Source organism: Sphaeramia orbicularis, chromosome 3, assembly GCF_902148855.1.
Source record: "Sphaeramia orbicularis chromosome 3, fSphaOr1.1, whole genome shotgun sequence".
In the NCBI taxonomy this organism is placed as follows: domain Eukaryota; kingdom Metazoa; phylum Chordata; class Actinopteri; order Kurtiformes; family Apogonidae; genus Sphaeramia; species Sphaeramia orbicularis.
This window is the reverse complement of record NC_043959.1, coordinates 7,396,298-7,412,625: the sequence shown is the minus strand read 5'-3', so window position 1 is coordinate 7,412,625 and position 16,328 is coordinate 7,396,298. Positions and strand designations below refer to the sequence as shown.

At 38.4% G+C, this 16,328-nt stretch overlaps 1 protein-coding gene across 3 annotated transcripts in view; it reads right to left on the bottom strand.

Annotated features, from left to right (window-relative positions):
• The window catches only part of arfgap2 (ADP-ribosylation factor GTPase activating protein 2), a 24,981-nt gene extending 8,653 nt beyond the window's left edge, over positions 1–16,328 (bottom strand). The window contains exons 1-16 of one of the 3 annotated variants that reach the window (XM_030161702.1): positions 16,196–16,267; positions 13,287–13,405; positions 12,553–12,625; positions 12,186–12,317; positions 11,485–11,565; positions 10,373–10,478; positions 9,914–9,970; positions 7,694–7,738; positions 6,406–6,458; positions 6,162–6,298; positions 4,695–4,826; positions 4,455–4,583; positions 3,982–4,134; positions 2,742–2,868; positions 2,333–2,420; positions 62–189 (exon numbers count right to left, since the gene is read on the bottom strand). In XM_030161702.1, coding sequence (XP_030017562.1) covers positions 62–189; positions 2,333–2,420; positions 2,742–2,868; positions 3,982–4,134; positions 4,455–4,583; positions 4,695–4,826; positions 6,162–6,298; positions 6,406–6,458; positions 7,694–7,738; positions 9,914–9,970; positions 10,373–10,478; positions 11,485–11,565; positions 12,186–12,317; positions 12,553–12,625; positions 13,287–13,405; positions 16,196–16,267 — 1,632 coding nt within the window. Of the gene's footprint in view, positions 1–36; positions 190–2,332; positions 2,421–2,741; positions 2,869–3,981; positions 4,135–4,454; positions 4,584–4,694; positions 4,827–6,161; positions 6,299–6,405; positions 6,459–7,693; positions 7,739–9,913; positions 9,971–10,372; positions 10,479–11,484; positions 11,566–12,185; positions 12,318–12,552; positions 12,626–13,286; positions 13,406–16,195 lie in introns of all 3 variants that reach the window. The other 2 variants (XM_030161711.1, XM_030161718.1) reach the window with 2 other exon arrangements.

Sequence of the window (16,328 nt, the reverse complement as noted above, 5' to 3'; positions counted from 1 at the left end):
GTTAGGATAGGGGACATTTTCTACCAACATGTGGACATGAGATGGACTCTGCCGGTCTCACCTGGATCGTATTCATGACACCGTTGGCGAGGACCGCCATCTTCCCGGCGACCGTCTTCACTCCCTGTTTGAACTGTGTGATGTCTGGAACGGCAGGAAAAACGGACCTGTCGAAGTCAGACTCCGTCCCTGAAACAGGAAACAGGAATTCCCTCTTCATGCGTTCACAAGAAATACATTTATGACCAAAGTACATTTAAATTCCTGCCTGTAGTACAGGGTGTCAACAAAGTCTCCTTACAATTTAAAAAATATAACAATATTACATGTTAATCAGATTTCTTCTGAGTACTCAGTAGTTAAGTTATAATCACACTGTGGGATCATGTGCAATCGAATCATTGGTCCATCTTTAGTCCCAACGGCTCTTTCCCGAAAGGTCCGATGGACTATTGGTATCAGTTGGCGTCTGTTTATCGTCCGTAAACAATTTTTCAAGAATCTTCTCCAAAACCATCAGTCAGAATGACCTGATATTTGTTGTGGAACATCTTTGGGGTAAGGTCTACCAAGTTTGTTCAAAGAATAGGGAAATATTGATTTAAAATTTTTTTATGATTTTTTTAAATTTTAAAAATCCCCTTTGGTTTATAATGGGACACATTTCAAAATGCTACAACTTGAAAAGAGTTGACGTTATTGCTATAATTACTGTTGGCAATAGATAGGAAGTCACATATGGGCTTTCATTTGGTGCCATGACCTTTGACCTTGAAAGGTCAAACGAATGTCAATTAATGTCTTTAAATATGGCGTTGGACTACAGGACCCTTGGTCCTATTTTGCTTCAATGAGACCAATTACTGCAAATGTTTACCTAGACCTTTAGACTGAGTATGTGGCACCACCTGTGGTAGATGGTCCACCACCACATTGGGGACTGCATGTTGGTGGGTTCCTAAATCAAACATTTCCAGACCGATGGATTTCAAGGACTGGTCCAATTCCCTGGACACCTCCTTCACGAGTTATCACTGCCCTGGATTTCTTTCTATTGGGTTATGTTAAAGATGTCACGTATCAAACAAAGATACTGGACATCAGTGACCTGAAGCTAAAGATCACCGATGTCATTGATGAGTCTATGATTCAGCCAACATGGAAACAAATCCAGTACCATCTGGATGTGTTTTGTGGAACTAATGGTGTTCATATAGAGGTGGATTAACACTTTCAGTGCCATGGGCCGATTAAATCGGCTCTACGAAAACAACCTGTAAAGTGCCACGGGCCGATCAGATCGGCTTTGGAGAACACGCCACATTTGTGTACAAACAAACAATCCACCCCCATTTCTTTCTCACATTTCGATGACGTTCTTTCTGTGTCCCCCTTTTGAGACCAAGCAGACGGGAATTTGAGGTCACGCGACCGAATAATATTTTTATATCTTTTTAATGTTTCTTATTCTCCGGTGTTTCATCAGAGGGAGCCCTCCATGCCGGGGGGCGGCTGTGGACTCCGGGGGCTGTGGCGGGGGCTGTGGCGGCACCTTCTCTCACTGGGGTCCGCTCCTTTCTGGTGGGTGGGGGTCCCAGTTGGCCCTCTCCCACTAGTTGGGATGCGGGGCTGTGTTGCTGGTGCCTGGTCGCCGGGGTCGGCGGCTGCCTCCTGGTGCGGATGGCTCCCTGAGACAGCGCCTCCTAAATTGATGTTTTACTTTTACTTGTACATTTTTGTTCTGGTCTACCCGTACTCAGTCAGTCTTCTTAAGTATGTGTGAGCTTGTGGGTTTGCATGTATATGTGGGTTTGCATGTATATGTGTGTGCGGGTGAGTGGGTGGGTGTGGGTGGGGGGCGGTACTGATTTTTAAACTGATATGTAAAGCACTTTGTGCTACAGTTTTTAATGTATGAAAAGTGCTATATAAATAAAGATTATTATTATTATTATTATTATAAATTATGCAAATTACGATCAATAATGAATCGGCTGCGTCCGGTGCGTTTTGGATCTAATCAGCAATCGGTCAGATGTTACCGAGCGGTTTCCTGCAGGATTCTTCAAATATTATGAAAACGACGCGAAATACTGAAAAACAGCCAAATTCTGTGGCACTTTTAAGGCTTATTATCCCCTTAACTGTCTGGCACTTAAAGAGTTAAATGAGGCGCAAGAACTTTAATATCTGTTTTTCATTTTGTAAAAATTCCACAGCTTTGTCTATTCATTTACTTTTGTAATAAATTTGTTAAATTGTAAAGAGACTTTATGGACAGCCTGTACATCAGAAAGTCAAAGTTGTTCTTCATTTGCTCTGAAGGTCTTACCTTTATGGTCGCTGCCTTCACCAAACAAGTCTGCTGAACTGATAGAGGTGCTTCCAGACATGCTCTCCAGACGTGTCTTTGCATCATACTGTGAGATGAAACAACATAACTCAACTCCTTGATAGGAGCCACACAGTTCAAAGTAACCATAACATCACATTTGGTTTTGTATTGGGCTTTCATCATTTGGCTTATATAATACACCCCTACAAATACCACTGTTACGGGGACGATATCTTAAATATTTTGGACAACTCTCTCCCATTGTCCATTAAAAGTAAAATCTGTAAAGGCCTGTTAAGAAATAGTATACGCCACAAAACTGAATCCATTTAGCTCAGAACAGTCTCAGGATTCACTGCTGTTGTTGTAAAACACAATCTTTTCTTGAAATGAACTGGGTTCCCACCTCAGCACTGCTCTCCCGTCCAAAGAACATGTCTGAAGAGATGGCCTTGGCATTGGCAAACTTCTGCCTGGCCTCACTCGACTCGGACACTGGAGTGGTCACCTCCGCTTTCCTTCTGCTGGGCAGTCTACGAACACAACACAAACACAAACATCAGTGCAGAACAGAGCCTTTTTTTTCTTTGAGTGTCAAACTCATTTTAGTTCAGGGGTCACATATAGCCCAATTTAACCCAGATCAGTAAAATAATAGCATAATAACCTAGAAATAAAATAAATAAATAATGAAGCTTACTCTGTCAGGGGCCAACAGCTAGGGTATATCCCCAAAATCCCCCCAATCCTCTGCTATATATAAATACATCTACGATAATTGTTAGACAATCAATATGAATTCAGTTTGAGCTACATGGACCTGATAGTGGCAGAATAATGGTCAGAGAACCAGTTTTTCCTACAAAACTTCACCTAGTGCATGAAAATTACCCAATATGAACTCTGGATGGTAGCCAGAAAATGGACATTTGTAAGATATGAATATGAACCATATGAATAATATGAGCCAAATTTAATGTCAATCGGCCTATTATTGCTTGATTTATGTCCAAAAAAGTGATTTTCAGCAAAAGCGCCCCCATTTGGATGATTTATAAGACTCATAGAGAAGCTGAAATCGATAGGGTTCTTCCAATTGGGGTCCTCTATGTTGGTTATCAAGGGAGAAGAAATCCAACCAGATCGGTCCTAGTTATCACATTCACATGAAGGATATCCAGCAGTGGATCCGGCATTCGGGGTAAAACCATTATATCCCCAAAATTCAATTTCATTTCTGTGTTTAAGTCCAAAAAAATAAAATTAAATTATGAAAGCTTCTACATTTACAAACTATACTTTCAGAAGAATAACCTGAAATTTGTTAAGAAAAATAAGTGCAATTTTAACAATATTATACCTCAACTTAACATTTATACATGTGCAGTATATGTAGATCACAGTGGAACTACAAAGGCACAAAACATTTAGCAGCAGATAATATTGTTGGAATTTGGAGGTTGGAACTAAAATGAGTTTGACATACTTGACTGTTTATATCTTCAGTGTCATTTTTGCACAAATTCATCCTGTGGGCCAGACTGGAAACTTTGGTGGGCTGATTTTGGCCTGTAAGCCATATGTTTGACACCCATGATTTACAAACACACCAGAGACAGAGTGTGCAGGGACATCGATGACAATACCTCTCTCCTATTGGCTGAATGCTGGAGATGGTGACCTCTTCTTTGGGGTCGTCTTTCTCCAGGGCCCATGAGGTGGTAAAGGAGGTACTTCCTCCATCAGTATCCCACCTGGACCCAAAACTGTCTCCCACTGTAAACGGGTTATCCTTATATCTGCAACAAGTAGAAAACAGATTTAGTTCAGTGAGCATACAAACAGGTGACTCTGCAGGTCAAACAGGTTAAATGTAGGATTCTTGAAGACCATCATGCATTGTGCAAGACTCATTTCACATGTTGTTGCACTGGAGCCAGAGTTTGGAAAAGCACCCAATGAAAACACTGATATTCAGTGATGGCAGGCATTCAGTCCAAATGTTTGGATTTCAGATTTCCACGATATGCAGAAACCCTGAGTCCCTAAACTTTGTCGAGTTTATCTTTATTCCTGATTCCTGTCAAAGCCAAACAGATAAACTCGGTGTCAGACATACTTTGGGGGTCCAGAGGTGAAGCCGGGCTCATCAAACATATCCAGTTTAGAGCGAGATGAGGTTTTAGCTCCGACGGGAGTTTCCTGTTCAATCACCTGCATCTCTGACATCACTGAGTGAGACACAGCACTGAAACAGAAAACATGTGCCTTTTTACTTTTTCATCTGATGTGATGTTTGAGGATAATTTTGGTGAAAACTGGTTTGCTTCCTGCTGAAATGTTTGTGTAGTGCTGTTACCTCCTGTTGCCGAAGCCCATGCCCAGCCTCTCAGCCTGCTCTCTCTTCTTGCCTTCAAGGTTCTGAAGCTTCTTTTCCTCTATTTTCCTATCGATCTCCAGCTCTTTGTAAGCGAGGCGCATCGACGCAACACTGCACAGAGTCAGATCAGAAAACACACATTACATATTTTATTACATATGTGAAAACACTGCATTGTGTATTAATGTGATAAAATGTAATCCATTTTCTTCTTTCTGTAATAACATCTGGGTGCTGCTATGAAACTGGTCCCTAAAAATAGGACATGGGACTAAAAATTCAAACCAGATGTAGACGAATGTTATGAAGCAAGTTTGGAAGCAGTTTGGGTCTATTTTAAAATAAATACTTATTGAGATAATACTAAGATAAAAGAGAAACTATTTTTTAGATAAAACACATTTTTGTATTATTGTACATTATATTTATTACAAAAATCTGCATGTAACACAGTGAAAAGGAGATAAAAATTATGCACTACAACTTTTTAAAATACATTTTTATTTTCTCACTAGTACATTTTGGGAATTGAACTAATTATGCAAGGCAGAGTGTTTCACAAAAATGACCGCTGTTGCAAAATCATTCACGATTTATATGCATTTAAATGGGCAGGTTCTGTATGTAACCCAAGTCGACACGATGGGTTACACACAAAACCTGGAATGAGACTGAGATTCATGAAAAACTCACATGTCTGGATTAGAAAAACCACTAGGATCATCAAATTTAACACAGTGTCTCTATTTATAGCGATATATAAGACCATTTACAGCCATGTTTTCCAGATAAAATGCACAGACACTTAAGTAGTTTGTTCTTGTCCCAATTTTGGGCCTATTTTTGGCCCCAATATTTTATTAAAAATTCATTAATTTTGGGATGGCACAGGGCAAGAGTATAATTTTTTGCATTTATCTGAGGTCATCATTAGGTAGACCCTGGGGGGAAATATGTCTAAATTTCTCTTTCATTATTGGGTCTAAAAAGCTGGAAAAGTGTCAGATACCAAAATGTACCCAGTTTCATAGAAGCACCCATCAGCATTTTATAAAACAGTCTGAATGTAATATATAACACACATACACACATACTGTGCCTTATGCAATAACCAATTTGTTGTCTTCATCTGTGTGCAACAAATTTATAACAGTCAAATAATAAATGCACTGGCACTTTTCATATTTGTCTTACATATACTATCAGACTCATGGATTTTATGTCAGATGCTGATTCAATCATGCTTTTATTTCTGCTGAGTCGACTGCAGTGGTTTTTTGACAGGTCTTCCTGAAAAGCCCCAGTTTAGTCCTAATGAAACTGCTGAAGCTGCAAATGTAACTCATTCTATTTTAAGCACAGAATGAAATGCTGTGTTATATTTTGTGAAGTTACTATGTGCAAAGTGGACACAGGCAGGTTGTGTTTAAATTCAAAGTGACTCACATGGACTCCTCTGCTTGTTTCTTGGCCTCAGCTGCCTGCTCCTCTCTCAGCTTCTCGGCCACTTGTGCTTGTTTCTCCACCTCAGAGAAACTCTTACTGCTCACCTTCTGAGCACCCAGACCTTTCTTTGCACCGAGCTGGAAAAAGAGAGTTAACAGCAGAAACATTGGATTTCAGAGGCTTCATTTGTCTCTGAGCAAACTGGCCAGTGGTGGATATCGAGTTGGCTGAAGAGATTACTTACTCCTTTTTTGGCAGCCATGGGCTTCTTTTTCCCAATAATGGAGGATTTCACATCTGTTAAACAAACCAATGCAGATTTTAATTATAAATGTTCACTTAGGCTGGGTGACAAATTGATATTGTGTACAAATTCCCTCTAAATCAAGAAAAACTAAGCAGCTCAAGAAAACCACTTTCTATAGATTAAAAAAGCTCCCAGTGCAGACGGAAAAAAAGCACCAAGAAGAAACAAGGCTTTTGCCTGTTTTTACTGTTAGCAACTTACATTACAACCATTACAGCCACAAAGCGTGAAGCTTTAGTAAGACATGTAAAGGCACCGCAGCAGTTACAACTGACATTTGGCCCTAGGGTTAGTTCTTAAAAAAACACAACTCACCTAAATATTTGACATCTTTTAAATTACAGCAAGAAAAACCTGATTCTCTTAACTCACATTCTCAAGAGAAGTGTGATGTAGGAAGATAATAATTTAGAGCAGGGTCCCTACAGGTTTCTACAAGTTAAATTCAAGACTTTTTAAGACTACTTAGAACAGAATTTAATGCCCATTTCACAGCCATATTGGCAAAAATTTGAGACTCCTCGAATTTAGGAAAATTTATTTATTTACTCCAATGTCTTGATTCCCACTGTTCCAAGTAATTTCTCACCAGGGGCTGCAAAGTTAGCGATAACTGGTTCCTAAATTCAATATAAATTATTGGGTTGGAATGGGCGCATCTGAGTCAACTAATGTTACTTTCTTTGCAGTTTGGACATTTAACAGACACATTTAAACACAACACAGCCCACAAATTATACCAAAATAACTTATGACCTACCATATGAAATTTAATACCTTTTAAAGACTTTTTTATGGTATTAAATGCAAATCTGTGAATTCAAGACTTTTAAGACTTTTTCAGACCCTGCAGGAACCCTGTTAGAGTGAAACGAAAACCCTAAATGTCACACACCATAACTATTCATCTTTTGGGACATGAGACTTTCTTGACAAACACTGTTAGAGTTAATGCTTTGACCCAAATACCACCGTCCAACCTGTAACACCACAACATGAGCATATTGCATATAAACAATCTGACTAAGAATCTTCTTTGTCAGTAACTTGTGAAAATGCAGGTGCTCAACTATAATATCACACCGCTATCACGTTGGTGAGAAAATGTTTCCATTGCCCAGTAAGCACTGAGGAGGAGATGGAGCCAGCCAGTGGTGTCAATCAAGCATCACAACCATGCGTCTAATGAATCATCATGAACAGCAGCAGCTGACACACAATTCACCTGTGGACATACATCCATCCTGAGACGCCAGACGCATGGAGTCCTCTACAGGACAGGACAAACCAGTCAGTGTCAGCACATACCCACACACTTAAACACCACACTATACTGACCCTGGTCTGGTTTGTGTCATTGAGATGATTAAAAAATGGTCAACAAGTGTGTTATTTTCAAACATACTGGTCCCAGTTGTTTAGAGCAGGTCGCCTTATGGGAGGTCTGTCACAGATTGTCACCCAAATAATGGTGATTTGCATTTCAATTATCTTTCTTCACAGTACACCTAATGAAGAAGATGACCCATTTACTGGCTTCGAACATTGGATCCTATGAATTGGCTTTGTGAGCCTGTTATTGAAAGATGCAAAGTACTGGTCACATGAGTGACCAGTACTAATACAAGTAATGTCTGTTGGTAGAAACAGTTGGAGACACTAATTTTCTCCTCAGGCACCATTAAACCAAAGCCAAAGAAGGAAAACACAGAGAGATATCATCAAGACAGAGCCAAATCTCAAACTGTGGAAATGGCATGTAAATAGTAATGAAATATGATAACATGTTTTTAACACATTTGGAATGTTTTTATACAGATGAATGAAGACAATTATTATTAGGTCTGCACATGTCCTCCTTTACTTATTCAAGCATTGCAGGGAAATATAAAGTTCAGTGGTATATATGTGGTCGTGTGTAAAGACAGTGCGATTCTGAATATGACAACATCAGGGGTCAGCAACCATGGTCCTAGAGAGCCCCTATCCTGCATGTTTTAAATGTTTCCCTCTTGCAGCACACCTGATGGTCATTATGAGGCTTCTGCAGAGCTTGATTTATCATTTGAATCAGGTGTGTTGGAAGAGGGATACATCTAAAACATGCAGGATAGTGGCTCTCTAGGACCAGGGTTGCTGACCCCTGGACTACATAGTCAAAAGGGGCTCCGAGTGTGGACATCAGTGTCAGCTGTCCACATGTGGATGTGACACAGCAGTAGTTCAGGGACACCCATATTACACATGATCACAAGATGTTTAATCCAAACTGTATGAGGCTCTGAAAGGGTTCAATTGACTGTTTTTGAACTGGTTTTACCACCTGAAAACAGTCTGCCTAAAAGTCAATACCCATTGAAGTGTACAGAGTATTTAAATCATTTCTGTAAAATTTTATTAGCAATTGTACAGTTCTTTTCCATGTGGAACTAAAACCTCTTAGACCTACTAAAACTAAAACAAAAAGTATAATTCTACCAAATTCCACCTACCGATCAAATAAATAAAGTGCCTACAGGTAATTAAAAAACTAAACTTCAGTGTAACTTTCTACAGCATTTATTTACAGACAGTATCTCCTCATTACTGAAGAGAACCAATGCATTCATGTTTTGTTTATCAGCTACGTGACAAAATCTCTAGGCTTTGTCATGAGATAATCAGCAGATGCCACATGTAACTGGCCTGAACACAGACTACTCAGTCAACCACTCCTGTTGACATCAGAGACTGTAACCTCAAAGAAAAAAGTGACAAACATGTTTCTGTGCATAGAAATAAACACAGACAGGTAATCCATCCCCACTAAAGGCTCCTCTGTTTTTTATTCTGTATACATGACTGATAATGTCCCAACCATACATATAACATGTTTCAGGTAAAAGGAGAATTGAGAACAATAGCGGGTGTGCAAGGTATCTATATTTACAGCACAGATAATTACTACCCATATTTAAGGCTTTGTCTGTCTGTCTGTCTGTGATTCTTACACAAACATGTCTGCGTGACTGAAAAATTTTATCACACTGAGGTTAAATAATTACTGTCCTTGTACATGATTATCAACAATAGTTCTGAATTGACGAACTCAACTAATGACGTGCCTATTAACGTATATCTATTTTAATATTGAATTTATTTTTTATAGATGTCCTCAAGCATCATTAAACATTGATTTTTGTATATATTTTTGATATTTAAAATAAATACATGCATTAGTAAGAAAATAACTGCTAGATAACAATTAATGTTACATTATTTTAGAGTGTATAGCCTTTACGCACAGAAGGATACACAGATTCAAGGCTGTAGAACAAGACCGAGTCACTTTTTTTACTGTGAGGAGGCACAACATCAAACATGAAAGCAGGAAATCACAGATGACAGCTCTGAGGTTACTGAGAACTACTCATGTTGTTCCTCTGGCAGATTGAATAACACTCACCAATGGAGGCTTTGGGTGATGTGCTCAGACCATCGATGCTCGGCCCTTCCTCTGGTTCTACAAAGAACAGGAGGACATTTATTCATTCAAGGGTACACATAGAACCTCTTTTCTTAATCAAATCAGAGACAGAAGAATAGAATGCAGCAGAAATGTTTCTTACAACTCAGGACTGATTAACACTTTTTATTTCCCCATTCAAAGTCTATGTGTTTTTAATTAGTTCATGGTCGGATGGCTGAAATATAATCTGTGACTGACACAAGCTTTAGGTATTTTCAGGGTTTGTTCTACAACAAAAAAAGTACTTTGTTTACAGCTAAATATTAGCATTTGCTGGCAAAGGAGCTCATGAAAAAAAAAAACTAAATTTGTTGCAGAAACTTGAATGATAGAAATACCACACTGATTAGTTCAGTGGATCACAACAGATGGGCATTATTGTTTGGTGTGACTTACGGCTCTCATCCTGGGCTTTGGACACTGTGTCAGTCAGCTGTGGGGTGACGGCGGCTCCGTTCTGCTCCAGTTCAGAAGGCAATGCCATGTTCCAGTCATTGGCTGGCTGAAAATGTTAACAAAGGCAAGTGTGTTTGTTTTAAAGAAAAAGCAACAAAATCTAGAGTGCTCAGAAGTTCAAGCCACTGTGATGAAAGTCTACTAGTATAGTTTTTTCATTTCATTCACAAGCATCCTGAGCTTTTACATTTTACAAACTTGTTTACCAAATCTGTGGCATTGTGCAAAATGTAAATAAAAACAGAATGCAGTGACTTACAAAATCACTTAAACGTACAATATGTGGCATGAAGAAAACTGCATGTATGAATTGCATTATATTTCTAACATGAGCAAAAAAGAGAAAAGAAAAAGCATCACATTCTGACTTTCTATAGCCACTTTTGCACAGCACTTCTGTTCAGGGAATATTTCACCTTTATTCTGGAACGACGTCTGTGTAAATGAAATGGTGGGATCATTTGGTCCCACCTCTGTAACGTCTCTGGACATAGTAACAGAGCCGTGATAAACATGGACTCATGATTCCGGAGCACTATGTAAAAGGAACACTTCTCGTTCCACAACCGAGGTGTGATGTTTTGATTACAAATTACGTGTGTGAATCTTGCATGGGGGGGATTTAAAAATGAACGCGGGCTGTGTACATGAAACAAACATATCAACGCGACCAGAAAGTTGTCAAAAACTGGGGAGACGCCAAGATCCGGGAGCTGTTGTCACTTCGGGCGGAGGACTCTATCCATGCTAACATTTGTGGAATGGTGAAAGATGGGTTGAGTCTGGAGAGGTTAGCTAAGAAGCTATACTCATATTTTCCAACACACAAGTTATATGTAACACCAACATCTCCCCTTTTTCCTGTGATCTCTGTGTAAGAGTGGCTTACGTCACCTTCGGGCATATTACAGCCCACTGAGTCATGCTTTGCAACTTTTACTTGACATAGCATTTCAGCCTTTTATAATACAACAAATGCTTTTTGGAAAACAGAGCTATGCATCCAAAACAAGAGACTTCAGACCAAAACAACTGCCTTCAGAGAAACAAACCTGTGTATGTTCTGCAAAAAAATCTGCCTCTTTTTTTTCAGGAGCTGCAGAGATCGCTGCAGCAGAAGAGTCAATCCACAACTGGAACAAAGAAAACAAAACAGAGAGAACATTCATGATGTTTACAACAGTGGTCAAAGTTTGCATTCACGTTGTTCTGGCATGGTGCCCTTCTTGTCATGATCATATGTAGTGATTTGTACAAACCCTCTGGACCTTGAACTAGATTTGATAACATCGTTGAGTTACTGCTAATAACTCTAAAACTATTACATAATATGTGAATCCCACACAGAGCAGTAGTTTACATTTCTGGAATGTTTTACCTGTCTACTGGAGAATGAAACTGTCAGAATCACAATGACATACAGCTGCTCCGCATTGGTTTACAAATTCTAATCATCACGGACCTACAATATTTGAACAGCTGTCCTGATCTAAGCACCTTGCCATTTCATAAAACAAACTAAATAATATAATACAAGTTTCTAAGGTATATTATTTTTAAGTTTATATTCTTTAAAGGACTGACTATAACACATCATCTCATGTCACATGATTAGTTAGATTAATTACAAAATTTGTTACACCTTCACTGCTTTGGAAGCAGAGCTATTTTAAACGTGTGTAAACTATGGCTGTTACAAAAAATGAGCAATGTATACTGGTTTTTCCACTTGTTAAAACTCTCCAATACTCACATCAGTGCCATATTTAGACAGAGCAGCATTTGCTTGTTGTCGAATCTTCTCCCTGTACATCTGGGCTGCACGGCTGTTATACTTGGCATTGGTGTCATTGGTGGAGCAGCCATGTTGGCGGAAGAATGCGGTCTGAAAAGAGAAAAAATTGTCTCATGAAAGGGACAAAAATCTACCCAAACTGTACAAGCCAGCTCTGTTACCTCAGCAGAAATTATGAACATGACAGATCATTAAGTCATTTTCTAGTTGGACAACATACCTCTTATTATGCAGAAGTTGTATAATGACCCAGGCACAATATAAAACTGCTCATAATTACATGTTTTTGTTTTTTTTATTTATCTGCACTCTTGTTCTGACTTACCGCATTGGCATTGCCTCCAACCTGCATACATCTTAGCTGAAACCAGTTCCAGTTGGAGTCTAACTCGGTGGATCTGAACAAAAGAGAAGAAAATCGAATGTCAACTCTCACAAGTCAAAAGAACTATGGCCAGATGAGTACAACAGCTCCATCTGATCAAATAAAAAAAATACATTGCTTTCACCATCATAAATATTCAGATTCCACTAATATTCTTTTTTAAATATCCCACGTACCAGAGTAATTACAGGTTGTGTTAAACAATGTGGAATTTGTATTTACTTCTAGCTATCGTCTAAATACTTCAACAATATTTGTTGTTGATGGAAAAAAAAATACAGAAAGAAATAGATTTTGTTACATAATACCTACAAAAAACTCCCCAGTAACCTGTGAAAAACTTTGGCTGAAAGTAATTTATTTGTAACAAACCCTATTTATAAAAGAGATAAGAATAATTCTGATTAAAATCATGACTGCCCGTTTCACCAAGCCCAAATCCATGCGTTTCACTACCAACAGGTCACTTTTCCTCAGGGCAATACTGCCTTCCCACATGCTACCACTATAACTTCCAATTTAAGTTAGACTTAGATCATATTTTCTCAACTCTCAATCACTTATTCAAACTGACAAATAAATATATATCATAACAGAATGGTCATAACATTATATATCATAATGGTATAACAATAGTACTGTCATGTACTGTTACAGAGCTCCATGAAGTGTACCTGATGAAGCTGAGGTGTACTCCCAGAGAACGGTGGATACCAGAGCAGTCAATACATAAGAACACACCATATGGGATACTGGCCCAGCTGGGGTTTTTGGCTGCACAGTCAAAACATGCCTGTAAAGACATATATATTGAAAGAGTTATTTTCAATGTCCCTCTGGCCTGTCATTACAGTGGTGTTTGCATGAGTATCTGGGTGTCATTCAAAAAAGATCTGATAATCTTGAATAATTATTTCATACAGATATCCCCAAAATAACTTTACATTACATGAGTTTAGGGGTGGGCGATATGGCAAAAACAAAAATATCTGCAGGTTGGTTGGTTCCAAGCAGAGTTACCATCGCACATGCACAAATGGGCAGTTATCCCAGGTAGTGACACGCAGCAGATGGAAGAAAAAAACTATTCCATATTGTAACACCTCAAAAGTTTAAACTGAAGACTTTAATATGCATAGCTTAATGTGTAGGCCTATTATTGATTTTTTTTTTTCTTTTTGGCGGAAACAACTTTGCTGTGACACAGCACCACGGCAAAACTTTACCAGTGGAAACACTGGAAACACTGTAGACAATTCCACAATCTCTCTGCTTTGTCGGATCGTTGATATATCCTTCACGATCTAATATTATCATATCGCACACCCCTACATGAGTTGTTGATTTCAGCCCTTTAGTTTTGTTTCAGTACCCTGGCATTTACAACTCATTTAAAAATCAATGATAAAAATGTATAAAAGCCATGTATACATGCTTCAGACACCAACAATGATGAGATGTACTCCATAAATATGCAACTGAATCAGGAGACATTGTCAGTACTTGATAGTATCAAAACTATTTGGTTGGTGCCATAAAAGTATTTCACACGTCACACGTTCTTTATAGTAGAGTGAATGTACAGAATACTAGAACACACTACTATCAACTTTCATGAGCAATTGGCTTAACTATTGAGACATCATTTCTGATTTAATCTAATAAAGCCAAAACAATCCACATTTTAAGCTTTGTGACCTAGAGCTCTGATGAAAATGTCACTTTGTTTGACATTATTTACAACTAGGACAATTACAAAACCAGCATGCCTAGGAAAAAAGAAACTGCAATTACCCAATAAATGATTTTGTAGTAGTTATAAGAAATCTGTGGAAAAAAACTAACAATTCCCTGCAGTCCAAAATTAGGTTTTAAATTACTAGTTTCATTTTACCAACAGGACAAAACCCAAAGATATTTGATTACATCACATAATTGTGGTGAAAGATATGTGCCATTATGGACGAAAAATTTCCCAAAATACATAGGAAAAAAAAACATCAACAATCAAACAAACCAAAATCAGTTATTTAATAAATAAATCAGTAAGTAATTTCAGCTCTACAGACTCCACAAAAGGAAGCAGGAAGCAGTAGAGACATACCTGCCTGGTGATCCCTTTCATCACAAAGGACAAAGAAAACTATTCAACTACATAAAAGAGGAACCTATTTATTCTTTTAATCACATCCTTTAAAGAAACAGGACACAAGCAGTCAACCTGGGATACGGCAGTTTTGGCAAAGTTAAACTTAAGACACTGAGGGAAGACCTTGATCAGAGACTGACATAATTATAGTAATGGTGACTATAGAGGCAAGCATTGAGGGTTAGGACAAAAGCATAAAGATAGGTTTAAAGTTACAAGCTGTATTTCCAACTACATCTAAATGTGACCCTATGCATCTTATTTTAATACCATTAATGAGAAAGGGAAACACTCAGGTGACAGGTCATATCACAGAGGATGAAGCAGTTTTAGAAGACAGAACCCTGCAACAAAAACAAGACAACTAGGAGTAATAATTTTTAAAAAATCAGTCTTGTTACAAATCAGTGTACCAAATTAGACTGATTAAAGAAACTGTCAAATAAAACACAAAGCCTAAAATGTACTGAATCATACATTATTAACATCGACAAATGGTTCAACAAAAGAACAAAGTGTTTAGGCTTAAGAATAAAAGAGAAAATGAAAGCTACATAATGGAGTTTCTTTTATCTCAATTAGGAGTCAATTTGTACTTTACTGACACCATTAAAAAGAATATTTAAGGGAAACCCAGGCAGGTTCTTAAGGAAGCTATTACCTTAGCTGTATTACAGAGGTGACACTAGTACAGCCTAGTGTGGAGGACTAAGGTTAACGGACGACAAACAAGTGAAGGTTATATACTGGACATTAAACTATTTCAATGATCTTGAAATATGGAACTATTTGCACTTCAATGATACTATAATAATAAAGAGGAAATGAGGTTGACGGGTTATCATCCAGGATACTGCAGTTTCGACGGAGGGGCCGATTTGAAATAAAAGAATAGCACCTAGAAATAAACCCGTACCAGCCTGGCAACAAATCATGTCAAACTAGTTCGATTAAAAAGGGTGTCAAATCAAACAGAGAGAATTAATACAAGGTTAAGACACTATTCCACCATAAAGCTAACAGGACCATCTGGTTGGCTAGCACGAATATGTGGTTGACAATACAGCCCAACATTTAGCATAAAATGTTAAGTGTTATTATTATTTTCGCCGTTTAAACGTCAGCCACAGTCTAACTCAACAAACCATTAAACTTGTTTCCTGTCTGGTGTTCACACTCAAAGTGAGATTAGTTGAACAGGTTAGCTACCTCGGCATACACAAATCGTATACGTGGCCTTTAGGTTTGACTGCTATACCGGTAGGCTAACAGGCTTTAGCCTCCGCTAGCCGTCTGACGGTGAAGTTGGGCCCGAGAAAACAGTTCCCCAGCCCGCTGAGCGCTCCTTAACGGGCAGAGTAAGATAACCAAGAGCCAACACAAGCGACAGTAAGAGAAACAGTACATTTATACACGCGGCGTAAGTTTGGTTACCTTGTTTGTAGGTATAGATCTTAATCTTTTGAAAATGGTAAGGATTTCGGTCTTATTTGGTTCCGTTGCCATCTTGCCCCTTAAACAATTTCCATTGACTGACGTCACTACGGGTCTTCGCTAGAGTCAGATA